The following is an 18,331-nucleotide window of genomic DNA, read 5'->3' as shown; positions in this document are numbered from 1 at the left end:
AAGCATGGTGTAATTCCATTGGGTAACTTAACATGAGGTATGTGTTTGTTGATTGGTTAAAAATATGTTGGCGGGTTATCTTAAAAAATCTTTTCTTAAAACGTTTTGATTGGCCCCAGCGTTGTAAAAGCCTCGCCCTAAAGCATATTTAAGTACAGATATTTGGACTCAATGGTCCGGGCTCCTCAATAACAAGTATTGGGTAAGTTGTGCTGTTTTTTTTTTTTTTTTTTTTTCCTCTTCTTTTATTTTCTGTCTCTCCTTTGGGTAAAACCAAGCACCGGTAGCCATCTCCTTAGTCCAAGTCAGAAAGGAGACACCAACGCTTGTTTTAAAGCTAACATTTCTTTTGACCGAGCTGAAGTTGGTTGGCTGAGTCCACCACTTTTGCAAGGTTTTAACTGGCTACGCTAACCATAGTCCCTGTATCTCTTGGACAGTCGAGTGTCCTCGCTGGTCCGTCGCGGCATCGGAGCTTGCTGACCTCAGCTTACCCGTGTCCTTTGGCCAGTCTAGCGTTCTCGCTGGTCCGTTGCGGCATTGGAGCTTGCTGACCCCAGCCTACCCGTCTCCCTTTGTCGCTTGGCCAGTCGGGCGTTCTCGCTGGTCCCTCGTGGTATTGGAGCTTGCTGGTCCATCGCGGAGACACACCATTATCTGTTTTCTTTTACTAGAAAGAAGCAAAACATGGATTCTGCAACAACAAAACATACCGCTAAGCAGAGACCGGTGTCATCATTCTAGAAGATAACCAGTCAGTAGAACATTAACCAGAGAAATCTAAACAGGTAATTTGGATCTATGCCTGTCTAAAAACGTTCTTGGGCTTATAGACCTAGCTTATTTATGCTCCAAAGGGCTAGAAAGGCTAGACTTGTGTCCTGTGTGTGTGTGCCATGCTAAAAATGTATAATCTCCCGTTTTCCTAAATCTGTCAAGAGAAAGGTGCAGGATGATGTTATGTCGGTGTTTGAGCAGGGAGAGATACCCGTTGATGCTTATGCACAACTGATTCAGCCTGTGAGGACCAGCTTTTAGTGGTCTGCTCTGTTCCAAACAGAGAAAATAGGCTTGCATAATTTAGTGAAACACAAATATATAAAACATGTGCTGACTTAAACACTTATTTAGGGGAATTACTGGTTCACTGATGGGTTTGGACCTGGTTTGCAATTCGATTGTGTTCTCATACTTGTATACAATTCTTGTGTTTTTGTTTCTTTTCAAATGGGTTACTGATCTCTATACAAACAAGCTTGTGTGAATATTTTCCTGAACAGTTTCATACTGTAATTTACCCAAAGTCTCTTTTGACAAATTTATTAACAGAATGCTCAAATCTTTTCAATTAATTTTGCAACATACAGTACAAAACATTATTGTCTGTGAGTGCATTACACCAACATAAACATTTACGATGCCCACATCATATACTGTATGTATCAGTGAATATTTTCCTGCTGTTTCTCCTGCTTTATTCATACATTTAAAAAAATATAATGTATAGTGCACACAGTGTGTAACTCTGAAAGCAAAGACTATGTGTTAATTGCTATCTTTGGAATTTTGCTTCAATAAACTTGTTGTTTTAAGGCACCTTGATATCTTTTTTTTTCTCTCCCTTTATGTATCATGTTATAACAGATGGGTTAGGTAAGATCATGAGGTAAAGGATGCAAACTGTGTGTGTCCTTCAATCATTAAATAAAGTTATTGTTTTTAAGACACCTTGGTGTTTACTTTATGATTTGCTTTATAAAGGGTATGGTTTGGAAGGTGGTTGAGGTAATGGGATGCCCATGGTGTGTTTGGGCTGCACTGCCAGTTTCCTTGGGTGTGTAATAGATTCTCTCTCTAAAACCTTCTTGTACATCCTGTCTCTGGGTCTGTCACTTTATGCTCTCTTGTTTCCTCATTCATTAGTGTAAATTTCCCCTTGGGATTAATAAAGTATCTATCTATCTATCTATCTATCTATCTATCTATCTATCTATCTATCTATCTATCTATCTATCTATCTATCTATCTATCTATCTATCTATCTATCTAAATTGTGCTTCCTGGGTGATGGAATTGAACATTTTTGGGAAAGTCAGTTCCACCAGTGCCACTTCCCAGTCTCTGGGCAGTTCTATTGTCTTGGCTACCTGAATGGTTAATGATGCTGTTGTGTTGTTGGGAAATGTTCTGGCCGATGAATTACTCAGCAGTGTTATATAAAATCCATTTATGACTTTAGACATTTTTTTCTTGGTTTCTCAACTCCTTGTCTTTCACTTCTGAAGCCTTGACCCAACTGTTAAATTTCTTGTCCCAACCAAGCCATTTTACCAACACATGCTTGTTTCTACCATGCCCGTGAGTGGTTATAATTTTCTGGTTAGCATCGGGGTTTATTTTTTGTAACTCTTCTGCATAAAATGTCCCTTTGAATTTCATCACCTGCGTAATCTTTTAGTTTATATACAGGTTTGATCCGTTTTAAAACAGTCCACGATGATAAATATCTCATCTGTAAACGACTGCTCATAGCCTTTTCGAATACACTTTTTAATTTGGAAACTCGGACATGATCACCTATTTTCAAAGTGCACGGAGTAGATTTCCTTTGCCCGGCCCTACCATAGACTGTTTTTCAAACACTCAGAGCATTTTCAGGAGTCACATCTACAGGTCTTGTTTTAATCGTGGTGTGAAAACTGTGGTTATAACTCTGCAGAAAGTCTGACAGGACATCTATATACCAAAGTATTGGCATATGTAAAATATTTCCACATTTTGGATTTTAGGGTGCTATTGAATCGTTTTACTTTGCTGGCCTTTATGTCGCTGTTCGTGACAAAATGTACAATATTGTTCTGTCTTAGAAGTTTTTGTACCAATGTGTTATAAAATTCTTTGCCTTGGTCTGTGTGTAGCTTTTTAGGAACTTGACCCTGTCTAAAGATCAAACTAAACCCCAGAGAAACTTCTTTTCATGTCTTGGCCTTTTACTTACACAGCCCAAGCATATTTTGAGAGCACACGTGAGGATAAATTTATATCCATCATTGGATTTTGAGTAATAAGGCATCTCTGCTAAATCTACTTGCCACTGGTAATTGATCATTGAAACAATTGTTCTGTTTCTCTTGAACCTCAGCTGTGCTTGTTTGTGCATACTGTAAGTGTATTGTTCACTCATCCATTCCAACACGTTTCTTCGCTTGACATTTCTTTTCTTTTTTTCCCATAGAGTGACTCTAAGATGGCCGGTGACGTATTTAAGCACAGTGTGAAAGATTGTTCAACTTCAAGGCTGAAGTCTCAAGACCTGTGTATTTTCTCAAACACTTATCAGCCATCGCAGTCACAGAGCCGGAGTGATTTTAATGAAGCATTATGTAAAGTCTGTTGTAGCTTACGTGGTCTGCACCTGTGTAAGAGATGTATTAACTGGGTCTTGTTTAACATGCCGTTTGGGTTCCGAATCTCAGGGTGGGCACACTTGTCTTTTACTAGAATTTAATCCTGAGGAAATGCACACTTGTGTTGTCAGCATCTGTCAACAGATCAGTATTTAAAGATTAATACACATGGTGTTTTATATGGTTAAACCCTTGTGTGGATTAAGAATTGTGAAACGGAGTAAAATTCATACTCTTAACTGTCTGAAGCAGTTTGTTGCTGAAGTAAACACTTTCGCTTATACAAAAGACCATGCAACAAAGTCCAAGATTCGGACAGCAGCTTTTGAACTTGTCTGTAATCACCATTACTGTTATTGTTTTTAAAAACCAACATTAATTTACAGAAACCTAAGCAAATTGCATTATCCATGCTAAACAAGATCTGTTTGCGTTATATTTTCTGTCGGCTGTTTGTTTTGTTTCTGTTGTCAGAGGACACCAAGTCGGCAGCTGGAAACCACATACATACAACCTATAGAAGGTTTTCTCGTTATATTGTATCTAATAAAAAAAGATTCATAATGACCATAATTGTTCGCTCAGTCATCTGGGCTTATGTGTTTAGCTCTGTTCAACATTGAGGGGAAAAATGTACGGAATGTCAAGAGAAAAAATACATACCAGATGGACACATTTTGTAATATTTGGTTCACTAAACCAATTATTGCATATAGACATAGCATCAATAAAGTTATTGTTTTTAAGACACCTTGTTATCTTCTACTTTATGATTTGCTTTATAAAGGGCATGGTTTTACAAGGTGGGCAAGGTAACGGGATGCCCAAGGGGTGTTTTGGGCTGTACTGCTAAGTTTTCTTGTACATCCTCTCGCCGGGGTCTGTCACTCACTCTCTGTACGCACAACGGCTCTGTATGCACATAGGAGCAGGATGTCTGCTCCACCCCATTGATGACTTACCTTTTGACACCTTACAGGGTCCCAAAGGTCCGTCTCGGATCACAAAGATGATCAGCCCCAGTTTTAGCATCAAGGATAAGATCGGCCGACCATTTTCCTTACGCACGACTGACAAAAGGTCCGATGCCGGTCAAACAGTGCACCCGACAACAGGCAGAGATCAGAGCGCGGGGGGAAATGCCCATTAACCAGGTGGCATTTGGTGGGTACCGGAAATGCCAGGGGGGCGGGACATACACCTGTCAAAATTTATGATGTATAATAGCATATGCACCTTTACTACTGTCGGCAACTTTATATATTGATATATCAGTATGACCAGAAAGTAAACAAATTCATGAACCTTCTGTACTCTTTTGAATATGAGACAGCTCATTAATCAGCATACACATAAAGCAGGTCATACGTTAGACTTAGTAATTACCAAAGGACTAAAAGTTGATGTAAAGTAGATAATTAATATTGGTCTATCAGACCATTTTCTTTTACTATTTAATATTGAAATATTGATAGAAAACATTAATGAGAATCATATTGTTAAAAAACACTTCTTTGCTTCATCAGCAGCTTTAAAGTTTACAAACATTCTAAGCAATCAGTCCGTTTATAGTGCTAACTACACTAAGCGAGGATAATATAAATAGTAAGGTGGAAAAATTTAATACTAAGTTGAGAGCTGCTGTTGACATATTTGCACCTGAAAAGACAGTTAAAAAATCTCCTAGCATTGTTATACCATGGAAGACCCAAAGAGTGTCTTATTTAAAGAGAACATGCCGTAGAGCTGAGCGTAAATGGAGAAAAACTAAACTAACTATCCACTATGAGATATTGAAGGTTAAAATAACAGAATACAATAACACATTCCATCTCGAGGTGCGCTGCTATTTCTCTAAGATCATAAATAACAATGCTAGTAACCCCAGAGTCTTATTCTCTACGATTGATCATCTGCTAAACCCAGGTAACTCAAAGGAATGCCTCCAAAATACTTACAGTGAAACTTGTGAGGCTATTGCTGTATTTTTCAATCAAAACATTAATGATATTAGAAATAATAAAGTATATCTCCCCAACACTGTGGATCCTCCGAAGCCCCTTACCTGATTTACATAAAATAATTTCTCAGCTGAGACCCTCCACCTGCGTCCTTGACCCAATAAGTTGACCCAACAAGTTTTTTCAAAGAAGTATCAGGTGTGCTAAATGATAGTATTCTTGACATAGTAAACTTGTCATTAGATTCGGGGGTCTTCCCAGACTGTCTTAAGACTGCTGTAGTAAAACCCCTACTCAAGAAAAATAATCTTGACCCCTCTGCTTTTGAAAATTTTAGACCCATTTCTAACCTGCCTTTCTTAAGTAAAATTCTAGAGAAGGCAGTCATTATGCAGCTAAATGACCATCTCAATAAACATGCTATTCTTGATAAGTTTCAGTCGGGTTTTAGAACAAATCACAGTACAGAAACTGCACTCGTTAAAGTAGTAAATGACTTGCGGGTAAATGCAGACAGAGGTCATTTATCTGTTCACATCCTCTTAGATTTGAGTGCCGCATTTGACACCATTGATCACAATATTCTTAGAAATTGCCTTAGTCAATGGGTGGGCTTCTCTGGCAGTGTCTTAAATTGGTTTGAATCCTACCTGGCAGGTAGAAAATTCTTTGTTAGTTGTGGTAATTACAACTCATGGGTCTGCTGCTGTTTTCGATCTACATGCTTCCAATAGGTCAGATTATCTCGGGGCATAATGTGAGTTACCACAGCTATGCTGATGACACACAGCTGTATTTATCAATTGCACCTGATGACCCCGAATCTGTTGTTTCACTAACACAATGTCTTACTTGTGTTTCTAAATGGATGAATAGTAATTTTCTCAAGCTAAATAAAGAGAAAACAGACATTTTAGTAATTGGCAATAATGGATATAATGAGGTTATTAAAAATAAACTTGATGCATTAGGCTTAAAAGTCAAGACGAAGTTAAAGAATTTTGGGGTAACTGTTGACTGTAACCAGAATTTTAAATTGCATATTAATCAGATCACTAGGACAGCATTTTTTCACTTAGGAAACATAGCAAAAGTTAGACCTCTTATATCATTGAAAGATGCTGAGAAATTAGTTCACGCTTTTGTTTTTAGTCGACTAGATTACTGTAACACACTCCTCTCAGGACTACTCAAAAAAGACATAAATTGTTTGCAACTAGTACAGAATGCAGCTGCTAGAATCCTAACTAGGAAAAGAAAATCCGAGCACATTTTTCCAGTTTTGATGTCACTACACTGATTACCTGTGTCATTCAGAATTGACTTGAAAATACGCTTATGGTTTACAAAGCCTTAAATAACCTCGCTCCGTTTTATATACCAGAATGTCTGACACTTTATATTCCAGATCTTAACCTTAGATCCTCAAATGAGTATATGCTTAGAATTCCAAGAGCTAAACTTAAAAGAAGTGATGAGGTAGCCTTCTGCTGTTATGCACCTAAAATCTGGTATAGCCTGCCAATAGGAATTCACCAGGCTAATACAGTGGAGCACTTTAAAAAACTGCTAAAAACTCATTACTTCAACATGGCCTTCTCATAACTTCATTTTAGTTTAATCCCGATGCTCTGTATATTCAATTAATTATCATAACTATTCATGGTGGCTCTAAAATCCGTACTAACCCCTACTGTCTCTTATGTTTCTTTTCCCGGTTTTCTGTGATGGCGACCTGTGCCACCACCACCTAATCAAAGCACCAAGTTGTTCCTACATTGATTGATTAAAAGCCAGAAGTCTACATGACCATCAACATCAAGTCCTTCCATGAGAACCCTAAATACAAAGAGGACTGATCATTTATGTGAGGTAGAATGCCCAGAGGGGGCTGGGCGGTCTCATGGCCTGGAACCCCTGTAGATTTTATTTTTTCTCTCTCTTTTTTTTGTTTTTTCTGTCCTCCCTGGCCATCAGACCTTACTCTTATTCTGTGTTAATTAGTGTTGTCTTATTTTAATTCTTACTTTGGTTTTTTTCTCTTTTTTTCATCATGTAAAGCACTTTGAGCTACATTATTTGTATGAAAATGTGCTATATAAATAAATATTGTTGTTGTTGATTTCTTGGCCAAGCTGGTCCAGAGGCAAGAATACACAAACTTGAAAGCCATGATTGTAACCCTTGAACGGCACCAGACAACCTCACAAACCAAGCGCTCGGGACAGTCTGCTCTCCAACTTTCTCTTGAATGTTGCTGGACAGGCAGAGGATGTCTGGCTGTACAATTTTGGTTTTAACAACTGATAGCCTGCCATTGTTAATGGAAGTTGTAGCCTACTAACATAGACCATAACAACTAGATCCAGCTTCCAGCTGAGCTCTGACATATCCACATGCAAGACCTTTGAAGTGGGACTGTTTTAAAACTCTCGACATCACACAACAAGATGACAAGACAGATTTAAAGATTCAGAAAACCCAAGAATGTAGTAGTTGGATGGGAGATACTACAGGTGCTTTTTAGTGACAAACAATTTGATTTCAACCTTGTGCTTATTTCTGTTCTCATCGAACAAGAGCTAAGTATTAACTAAACCATACAAGAACAGTGCCAGACGTCTCAAAATTATTCTAAAGGCTTTGTAACAGAAATGTGTTAATTTCTATGAATTTTTAAAATGCATATTACATTACAGTCTTACAATTTTCAGCCACTCACAGCGCTCTTATTCAATGAGTTTCTATAACAAATACAGTTTTATACACAGGTACATAAACACCCTGTCAGCAGGCCACCTAAACAATTTGAATGCAATGTCCATTTCCTGCATATGAAAAAGGAAGGAAGTAAAGAAAGCAGTAAAAAGAACGATAACGATTAACAAAAAAAAAAAGACATTTCATGAAAAATAAATAAAATATACTTAAAACAAACCAATTCATTAACACATAATCTACAATAAAAAGTAAAACTTAAACCAGAGCTAGAGTCCAATGAAAAATAAGAAAGCCACACCCGCCAAACCACATATATCTGTTTCCGACAGATAAGGCAGAGCACATTTCCCAAAATGCAGCGTTTAAAACGTTTTAGAGCAACGGTGGCATTCCTCATTATTTGTGGTAAGTTTGAAATAATTTTCTGTAACTAATAAAACAGAGGATGCAGAGAGGTATTTACTCATAGAATATCAGTCATTTTTACAATGTGAAAACACTTAGAGGGCAGAGTACTTTTTAAAACTGTTGTATTATATTTATAAAGTTTTGGCTTTCTTGTGGTTAAAAAATATTTTTAATAAGTACTAGTTTACTAGTTTTGCTAGGTCTCTAATCATAATGTTATTAACACATAAACATTTCATCATTATAATTATATGCTTAAAATACTGTATAACAAAATAAGTACAAATGTTCTAAAGGCTTAAAATACTCGTGTATTTCTATTAGTGTGACTAAAGCATAAAGGGAAACTGTAGCTGCTAGCATTGCTTCTTTTGCCAGGTCTTTGTTTAAACAGCACAGATAAAATATATTGAAGTAATTCAAAAGAAACAACATTCATATTCTAGCAGTTAATATCTGTGGGCTAAAACCCTCCCAACTGAGATTATTTGTGTAGGATTATTATATGTAAGAATGATGTAAACAATTAAACAAATGTAATCATTTTGTAATGTAATGTAGTTGTAAATAAACATTTATACAGGTTTATTACAAACATCTTGTCTTAAAAGACTGTTTTAAACTATAGTAGAACAAGTTAAAAACCATAGGACATTCAGAAAATGTCAAGAGTTATTTTAGTATGTGTAAGGAGAACTGAAAATGAGAACATTTGTCACAATGTGCTGCTGTCATGTTTCTTGCCTTATGGCCAGTGCTGCTGGAGAGATGTTTTCATCTCCTTGAGCACTAATAGCCTAATTCAGATGCATTGATGGCAAAGATGGGGCAAGTGGCTTAGCTTTTCATATAGTAAAAAGGATAGATATCACTTGCTATATTAAATTGCAAAATCTGTGCCTTAAGAAATATACACATGTCCTCTGTCCTTTAGCCATATAGCTGCAGCAGTTTAGGGTAAAGATGCCATTAGTGGTATGGTAATTGCTGGTAACACAGTCATCTAGGGCAGGAAAAGTCAATTTGCTTTCATGTGTAACCTAACTGTGATCTAAGTTGAAAAAAAAATGTTCATCACTCATTTAATGTACCAGTTTTTTTTTGTAAAATGTCAGACCCCTTTACACAATAAGCACATTTCCTGTTTTTCTTTCACACATCCTCCTAATTTGACATTAGAACATTAGAACACTCTAGACGAGAACAGGCCATTCAGCCCAACAAAGCTCTCCAGTCCTATCCACTTATTTCTTCCAAGAAAACATCAAGTCAAGTTTTCAAAGTCCCTAATGTCTTACTGTCTACCACACTACTTGGTAGCTTATTTCAAGTGTCTATCGTTCTTTGTGTAAAGAAAAACATCCTAATGTTTGTGCAAAATTTACCCTTAACAAATTTCCAACTGTGTCCCCGTGTTCTTGATGAACTCATTTTAAAATAACAGTCTCGATCCACTGTACTAATTCCCTTCATAATTTTAAACACTTCAGTCATGTCACCTCTTGATCCTTTTTTGCTTAAACTGTATAGGCTCAGCTCTTTTAATCTTTTTTCATAATTTAACACCTGTAACCTTGGAATCAGCCTAGTTGCTCTTCTGGAAACCTTTTCTAGTGCTGCTATGTCCTTTTTGTAGCCTGGAGACCAAAACTGCACACAGTACTCAAGATGAGGCCTCACCAGTGCATTATAAAGGTTGAGCAGAACCTCCTTGGACTTGTACTATATATCCAAACATTCTGTTAGCCTACTTAATGGCTTCTGAACACTGTCGGGAAGTTGATAGCTTAGAGTCCACTATGGCTGCTAAATCCTTCTCATAAGGTGTACTCTTGATTTTCCGATCGCCCATTGTGTATTCAAACCTAACATTTTTACTTCCTATTTGTAATACTTTACATTTACTGACATTAAATTTCAACTGCTACAAATCTGCCCAATTCTGTATGCTATCCAATTCCTTCTGTAATGATATAATGGATTCCAAATTATCTGCTAATCCACCTATCTTGGTATCTTCTGCAAACTTATGCAGCTTGTTACTTATATTCCTATCTAAATCATTTAGATATATTAAAAAAAGCAGCGGCCCTAGCACTGACCCCTGTGGAACACTATTCTTAACATTGGCCAGTTCTGATGAGGTTCCTTGCACCATCACCCTGAACTCCCACTTCTTTTAATTTGATGCCCAACCTCTCATGTGGCACCTTATTGAATGCTTTCTGAAAGTCCAGATAAATAATATCATATGCTCCACTTTGATCGTATCCTTTTGTTGCCTCCTCTTAGAATTCCAGCATGTTAGTAAAACATGACCTCCCTCTTCTGAACCCATGCTGACTGTTCAGAATAACTCCTATCCTTGCCATGAGTTGCTCAATCTTATCCTTAATGATTCCATCCATTAATTTTTCTGTGATGCATGTAAAGCTTACTGGCCTATAGTTGCTTGGATCTGCCCTGTCACCCTTTTTATATAATGGGATGATATTTGCCATTTTCCAGTCCTTCAGAATCTCTCCAGTGTGCAGTGACTTCCTAAAAATATGTGTCAAGGGTTTATATATGTACTCACTAGCCTCCTTAATAACACAAGCATAAATATTATCTGGTCTTGGTGATTTGTTTGATTCCATCTTATTTAATCTGAGCAGAACTCCTCCCTCTACAATTTCCAAATCCCTCAGTACCTCCTTAGTAGTCGCGTTTACCTCTGGGAGTTTGTCCACTTGCTCACTTGTAAACACCTCAGATACACTCTCAATGGGATTTTTATTTACATAAAATATATTCATGATGAATAATATAGAAGTATAAAAATATAATAAAGAAAAGTTAATGTTTTAGACCTATTTGAGATGTTATTTTTCATTGTATCTGAGATTTCCACATATCTTTGTGTGGGTGATGCTATAACATGTTGGAATTAATTGATCATTGTTGCATACAGGCCAAACACACAGAGGCTTGGTAAGCATGAGGTTATTAAAAGAACAGGCAAGTAAACAACAGTTATCTTCTGTGTCATAGAGAGCTAGGAAAAACCACATGGTGTGAAAAAAGTTTACTAATGACTAATCCCGCACAAGACTACTGAATTGCTGCATGCTGCGATCTTAGTAAAAATGACTATACAGTTGCACTGATGACTGAATGAAAATGAAACTAAATGCACATAATTATGCATTGTGGTTAGAAATTACTTCTGGGGACATTCTGCAGATAACTTGTGACTAAGTGTATGATAGAGGGGCATACATTTACGAGACAATGGGACTTCTTCAGGAAGAGATGGGGCCACTCCTGACATGTGAACAGAAGGGTTTGAGAAGGTGTATTAGTAGGTTAGTTATGGATTGCTTAAAGTAGGAGATAGGGGAGAGGGGGTTGAGAACAGGTCAGGTTTAGTACTTCACATAAAGGGACAGGTAGTGGCATAAATACAACTACTGTATACAAGAGAACTGGCAAAATAAAGAGAACAGTTACAAAAATATGACAAAAAGCCCCCTCAGAAGAAGGATAACCGTAAAAATTCAAAGACAAAGAAAAAAACAAAGAATCTTTAAAAATGAAGGATTTATTAGAAAGAATAGGAAAAAACAAGCAAAATGATCAAATCAATCAACATTTATTTATATAGCACATATTCATGCAAAAAAATGTAGCTCAAAGTGCTTTACAAAATGAATAGAGAAATAGAAGACACAATAAAAGATAAACATAAGTCAACATTAATTAACATAGAATAAGAGTAAGGTCTGATGGCCAGGGTGGACAGAAAAACAAAAAAAAACTCCAAAGGCTGGAGAAAAAAATAAAATCTGTAGGGGTTCCAGACCAAGAGACCGCCCAGTCCCCTCTGGGCAATCTACCTAACATAAGTCAAACAGTCCTCTTTGTATTTAGGGTTTTCATGGAAGGACCTGATGATGATGGTCACGTAGACTTCTGGCTTTCAGTCCATCAATGTTGGTGCATCATGATGCTTTGAGTAGGTGGTGGTGGCGCAGGCCACCACCACAAAGAAACCGGAAAAACAAAGAGAAGAGAGAGTAGGGGTCAGTATGGATTTTGGAGCCACTGTGAATAGTTATTATGAAGAATTGAACATACAGAGTATCAGTATTAAGTTAAAGTGAAGTTATAAAAGGCCATGTTAAAGTAATGTGTTTTCAGCAGTGTTTTAAAGTGCTCTACTGTATTTGCCTGGCGAATTCCTATTGGCAGGCTATTCCAGATTTTGGGTGCATAACAGCAGAAGGCCGCCTCACCACTTCTTTTAAGTTTAGCTTTTGGAATTATAAGGAGACACTCATTTGAAGATCTAAGGTTACGATTTGGAATATAACGCGTCAGGCATTCCGATATATAAGATGGAGCGAGATTATTTAAGGCTTTATAAACCATAAGCAGTATTTTAAAGTCAATCCTGAATGACACAGGCAACCAGTGTAGTGACATCAAAACTGGAGAAATGTGTTGGATTTTCTTTTCCCAGTTAGGATTCTAGCAGCTGCATTCTGCACTCGTTGCAAATGATTTATGTCTTTTTGGGTAGTCCTGAGAGGAGTGCGTTACAGTAATCTAGTCTACTGAAAACAAAAGCGTGAATTAATTTCTCAGCATCTTTCAATGATATAAGAGGTCTAACTTTAGCTATGTTTCTTAAGTGAAGAAATGCTGCCCTAGTCGTCTGATGAATATGCGATTTAAAATTCAGATTACAGTCAACGGTTACCCCTAAATTTTTTACTTCCGTCTTAACTTTTAATCCTAGTGCATCAAGTTTATTTCTGATAACCTCACTGAATCCATTATTGCCAATTACTAAAATTTCAGTTTTCTCTTTATTTAGTTTGAGAAAATTACTATTCATCCATTCAGAAATACCAGTAAGACATTGTGTTAGTGTATCGAAAGAGTCGGAGTCATCAGGTGCTATTGATAAGTACAGCTGTGTGTCATCAGCATAGCTGTGGTAGCTCACGTTGTGCCCTGAGATAATCTGACCTAACGGAAGCATATAGATTGAGAAAAGCAGCGGACCCAGGATAGAGCCTTGTGGAACACCATATCGGATATCATGTGTCTTTGAGATTTGATTACCACAACTCACAAAGAATTTTCTCCTGCCAGGTAGGATTCAAACCAATTTAAGACACTGCCAGAGAGGCCCACCCATTGACTAAGGCGATTTCTAAGAATATTATGATCAATGGTGTCAAATGCAGCACTCAGATCTAAGAGGATGAGAACAGATAAATGGCCTCTGTCTGCATTTACCCGCAAGTCATTTACTACTTTAACAAGTGCAGTTTCTGTACTGTGATTTGTTCTGAAGCCTGACTGAAATGTATCAAGAATAGCATGTTTATTTAGGTGGTCATTTAACTGCATAATGACTGCCTTCTCTAGAATTTTACTTAAGAAGGGCAGGTTAGAAATGGGTCTAAAATTTTCAAAGGCAGAGGGGTCAAGATTATTTTTCTTGAGCAGGGGTTTAACTACAGCAGTCTTAAGACAGTCTGGAAAGACCCCGTATCTAATGACGAATTAACTATGTCCAGAATATTGTCAATTAGCACGCCTGATATTTCTTTGAAAAACCTGGTTGGTATTGGATCAAGGACGCAGGTGGAGGGTTTCAGTTGAGAGATTATACTATGTAATTCAGGTAAATCTATCCTGGTGAAAGCATTTAATTTGTTTATAACGGAGTACCAGGGCTTTGGAGGTTCTGCAGTGTTGGGGAGATATACTATGTTATCTCTAATATCATCAAAAGGGCAAAATAAGCAACAAGGAATTGCCTGAAGGTACTCTTAAGCAAACATGTCTAAATCCATAATCCAGAAGACACAATCTGGGAAAGAATTAAAATAAATCAAGAAAAACAGAAAATCCAACAAATATAACAAATACAACAATACTCAAAAAATTCTTACACGGTTCTCCTGATGTTACTCAGCTTTCCAATGCATTACAAAGCTTAAGCATAACCTCCTTTGATGTTTACTCCACATATCGTGATATATAACCTAGTATTCTGTTGTTGTAATGATAGTGTTGAGTCCACTATGTCTCCTAAATCCCTTCCATAAGGTGAACTTTCTATTTTCTGACCTTCCATTATGTTTTCAAATGTAACATTTTCCTTACTACGTGTAATGCTTTGAATTTACTTAAATTTCTTCTGCCACAAATCTGCCAAAGCCTGTATGCTCTCCAAGTCCCACTGTGATGATTCACCTGAATCGAGATTATCTGCAAATCCACCTAGCGTGGTATTATCTGCAAACTTAACTAGCATGTTATTTAAATTCCTTTCCTAATCATTTATGTATACAGACCCCTGTGGAGTACCACTCTTAGCCAATTATAGATAAGGTTCCTTGCAACATCACCCTCTGCTTCCTGTGTCTGAGACAATTCGGCACCCATCTACACACCACACCCTGAACTCCCACTTCTTTTAGTTTGATGCCCAACCTGTCATGTGGCACCATATCAAATGCTTTCTGAAAGTCAAGATAAATAATGTCATATACTTCACTTTGAATGATCCTTTTGAGGAAAAATGCCTGTTCTTGTCATGTGCGATCTACCCTTCTCAGTCTGTCAGTGGAGCAGGACAGTGACTAAAAATATAAAGTCTGTCACTGAAGCTACTACACCTCTGCCTGGAGATGACACTGTTCAGTGGATGCAGTGGATTCTTTATGATTGACAGGAATTTGCTTAATGCCCGACACGCTGAAAAACACCGCTCTGCCACAGATGTTAAACTGTCCAACTTTAATCCTACAATAGAGCCTTGCCTTCTTAACCAGGCGTGAGGCGTCTTTCATCTTTATGCTGCCACCCCAGCACACCACTTTATTCCTAGAGCTATAAGCATTTTAAATTCTGTTACATTTAGGGATTCTGCTAAATATTAAATTCTGTATCATTGTTTTGTGTACTGTTGAAAGCAATTATTCTTCTTTGTACTAATCTTGAGTGAGTGTTTATTCAGTATCATCAGGTGTTTATCTATTGCATCTCTGTAACAATGTCTTCTGTTTTTCTACTTTCCTGCTGAAAACAAATTTCCATCTTGGAGAGTAAAGTCTACCTTGACAATAACTTTGGTGATTTCTTAGGTTTCAGCCAATTTAATCTAAACAGTCTTTCTACATTTTCCAAATCACTCAGTACCTCCTTGATATTTTCTGTTACCACTGGGAGATTATCCACTTCCTCACATGTGAAAACTTTGGAAAAATGCAAGTTTAGAACATCTGCGATTTCACTGTCTGTATTTTAATTCCCCTTTACTATTCCTTATACACTTCATCTCCTTCTTGACTGTTCTTTTACCACTAAAATATTGAACCTTGTTGGGTCGTCTCCCTACGTATCTGCTCTGTTACTGTCTAACTGCCTTTTAGCTTCCCCAGTATCCTTCTAAATTGTTGCCTTCATGCTGTCATACACCCTATGATTCATATTAGAGTTATTAATCCTATGCAATTTATACAGTTGTTTATTTGTAGCTTTTTTTTCAACTCCTTATTAACTCACTGTGTTTTATTCAAAATTTCCTACTTATTCCAGATTTTGGGAATGTACCTGTCCTACATTATATATAAACATTTGTAAATCTGTCTGCCTCCACACTTAAAACCTTATCCTAGTCCACCTCCCTAGACCTTGCCACATCTGTTCTAAATTTAATAGTTTTTATCTTTGCATTTGAGCTCTTCCAAAACACATCATCTATATCATGTTATGATCACTTCACTCTAGCAGCTGAATTTCTTCTACAACATTAATTCTGTCCTGATTATTACAAAATGTAGACAGGCTAATCATCCATCCCCAACCCCATTTATATTGGTGCTTTAACATACTGTGTTAAAAAACAGTCAATGACTACGACTAAAAATTTTTGCTGTTGTACTCTACTATTTGCACAGTTAGCTCAGTTAATGTTGTGGTAGTTTAAGCCCTCCATGACTAATATATCCATCTGCAAACTTGCCTTTTTAATATTACTAAAAATATGCACATTAAAATAACTGTGTGCATTGAAAGGTCTAGAGCACACTCCTAAAATAAAGATTCTTTCCTGAGCTTTTCCAGACAAATCTGGGTGTCCTCACTAAGATGTTGTTCATCATCCAACTGAAGGAGAGATGCATTCAAATTATGGTTGAAATAAATGGCAACCCCTCCTTTTTTTCTGTTCTGTTTATCCATCCAAAATGTGTATCCCTCTATATTATACTCCTTGCCATCTTTTCTATTTAGCCAGGTCTCTATTATTGCTATGATATCCTAATTATATTCAACTATATACAACTCAAACTTCCTTGTTTTATTTGTGATACTTTTAGAATTAAGGAAAGCGAATGTGTTACTCATGTTACTTTTGCACTTAAACTTTAGGTTGAAATAGAAAATTCACTGAACTGGGGATGTTACATTAACCAATACTTTAGTATCAAATGATGCCAGAATTCAGAAAACGTACCAGTACATTTTTTTTTACAGTATCAGTAGTATCAATTGAAAGTGTGAGGGCACAATGATACTTTAGAAAAACATTGGGATAAACTATAGACAAAAGTGGAGATGATACAGCTAGAAGCTCTCATTTTCTGCAAATAAAATGAAGCAATACTTACAAAATAGAATTGCACATTAGTTAATACTGCTGGGTCATAGCTCCAGTGTTCTTTCACTTCTAACCCCATCACCACATGTGTAAAGCATACTTGTATTGCCCAATTTTTCACTCTCATATCAAAAATGTACTTGTTAGGTCCACTTATAAATTTAAGGCATTCCACATAGAGTTGATATCTGCCAGCCCCCTTTATCTTTGTAATTAAAAAAGACCCACAAAATGAGTGTAGAAAAACACTAGAATAACTTAGTAAATCCTCATGATGGTATAGACATTGCCTTCCAACATCAATATAACTACTGACCAATAAAGTATTATTAACATGTATTTTTATTATTACTATTATTATTATTATTATTATTATTATTATTATTATTAAATACACAGTTATCCTTTTTTTCACTATAACAGCTTTTGTTTTCTATACCACATGCTGAGTACAGTATCTGGAAATTTTTTCTCACTGTAAAACCCATTCCATTCAATGGCCTATGCTAGTGTACTTTTCTAAACACTCATACTGCTGTCAGTGTCTACACACTGAGCCATCCCCTACTAGTCTTGTACCATTGTTTGTTTTGTTACAATGCACTTTTGTAGTGGTTGGATTTACCATTATATATCTAAGTAATTTTGAAAAAAAAATTTCTTAACGGGGGAAAAAAATGAAAGCAAATGAAAAGCAAGTGCATTTTTTCTTTCTTTTTTAACCCAGAACTTTTGCTGTGGGACGAGCCCACCATGCTTGTCAGTCTGTAAAGCAAGCCTTTGCTCCACATTAGTGCAGTCAAGACCCAGTTTCTTACTTGGATCCAGAATATAGACAAGTGTATAGAAACATTCTCATGAAATGTTTCTTATTTAGATAATTGACTTGTTTTATATCATGGTGAAATCATGAGCTGATGATGATATAAATTTTTAAGAAATTTTGGGGAAATTGGTTAGGGGTTTCTGATTGGCTGGAAATGCATTATTATTTTTCTCTATTCAAAATATTGGTGAATAGTTTTTTCTCACCAAATTTTTAATTTTGCAATCCATTTTCAGGAGAAGATCAGATTCCTATAACGAGTGATGACTGTATTTAGTCAATGCCTTTGCCCAAGGTAACACACAAGCACTAACAGACTTCTGTACAGCCTAACAGCTCAGGG

At 36.7% G+C, this 18,331-nt stretch overlaps 1 protein-coding gene across 1 annotated transcript in view; it reads left to right on the top strand.

Annotated features, from left to right (window-relative positions):
• The first annotated feature begins 8,424 nt into the window (after positions 1-8,424).
• The window catches only part of si:cabz01074946.1 (natural killer cell receptor 2B4), a 38,321-nt gene continuing 28,414 nt past the window's right edge, over positions 8,425-18,331 (top strand). Inside the window, exon 1 of the mRNA XM_039741827.1 lies at positions 8,425-8,494. Within this exon, the coding sequence (XP_039597761.1) occupies positions 8,443-8,494 (52 nt within the window). The 5' untranslated portion in view covers positions 8,425-8,442. The remainder of the gene's footprint in view (positions 8,495-18,331) is intronic.

The sequence above is a fragment of the Polypterus senegalus genome, chromosome 18 (genome assembly GCF_016835505.1).
Source record: "Polypterus senegalus isolate Bchr_013 chromosome 18, ASM1683550v1, whole genome shotgun sequence".
Classification (NCBI taxonomy): Eukaryota; Metazoa; Chordata; class Cladistia; order Polypteriformes; family Polypteridae; genus Polypterus; species Polypterus senegalus.
This window is presented reverse-complemented; position numbering and strand designations above follow the sequence as displayed.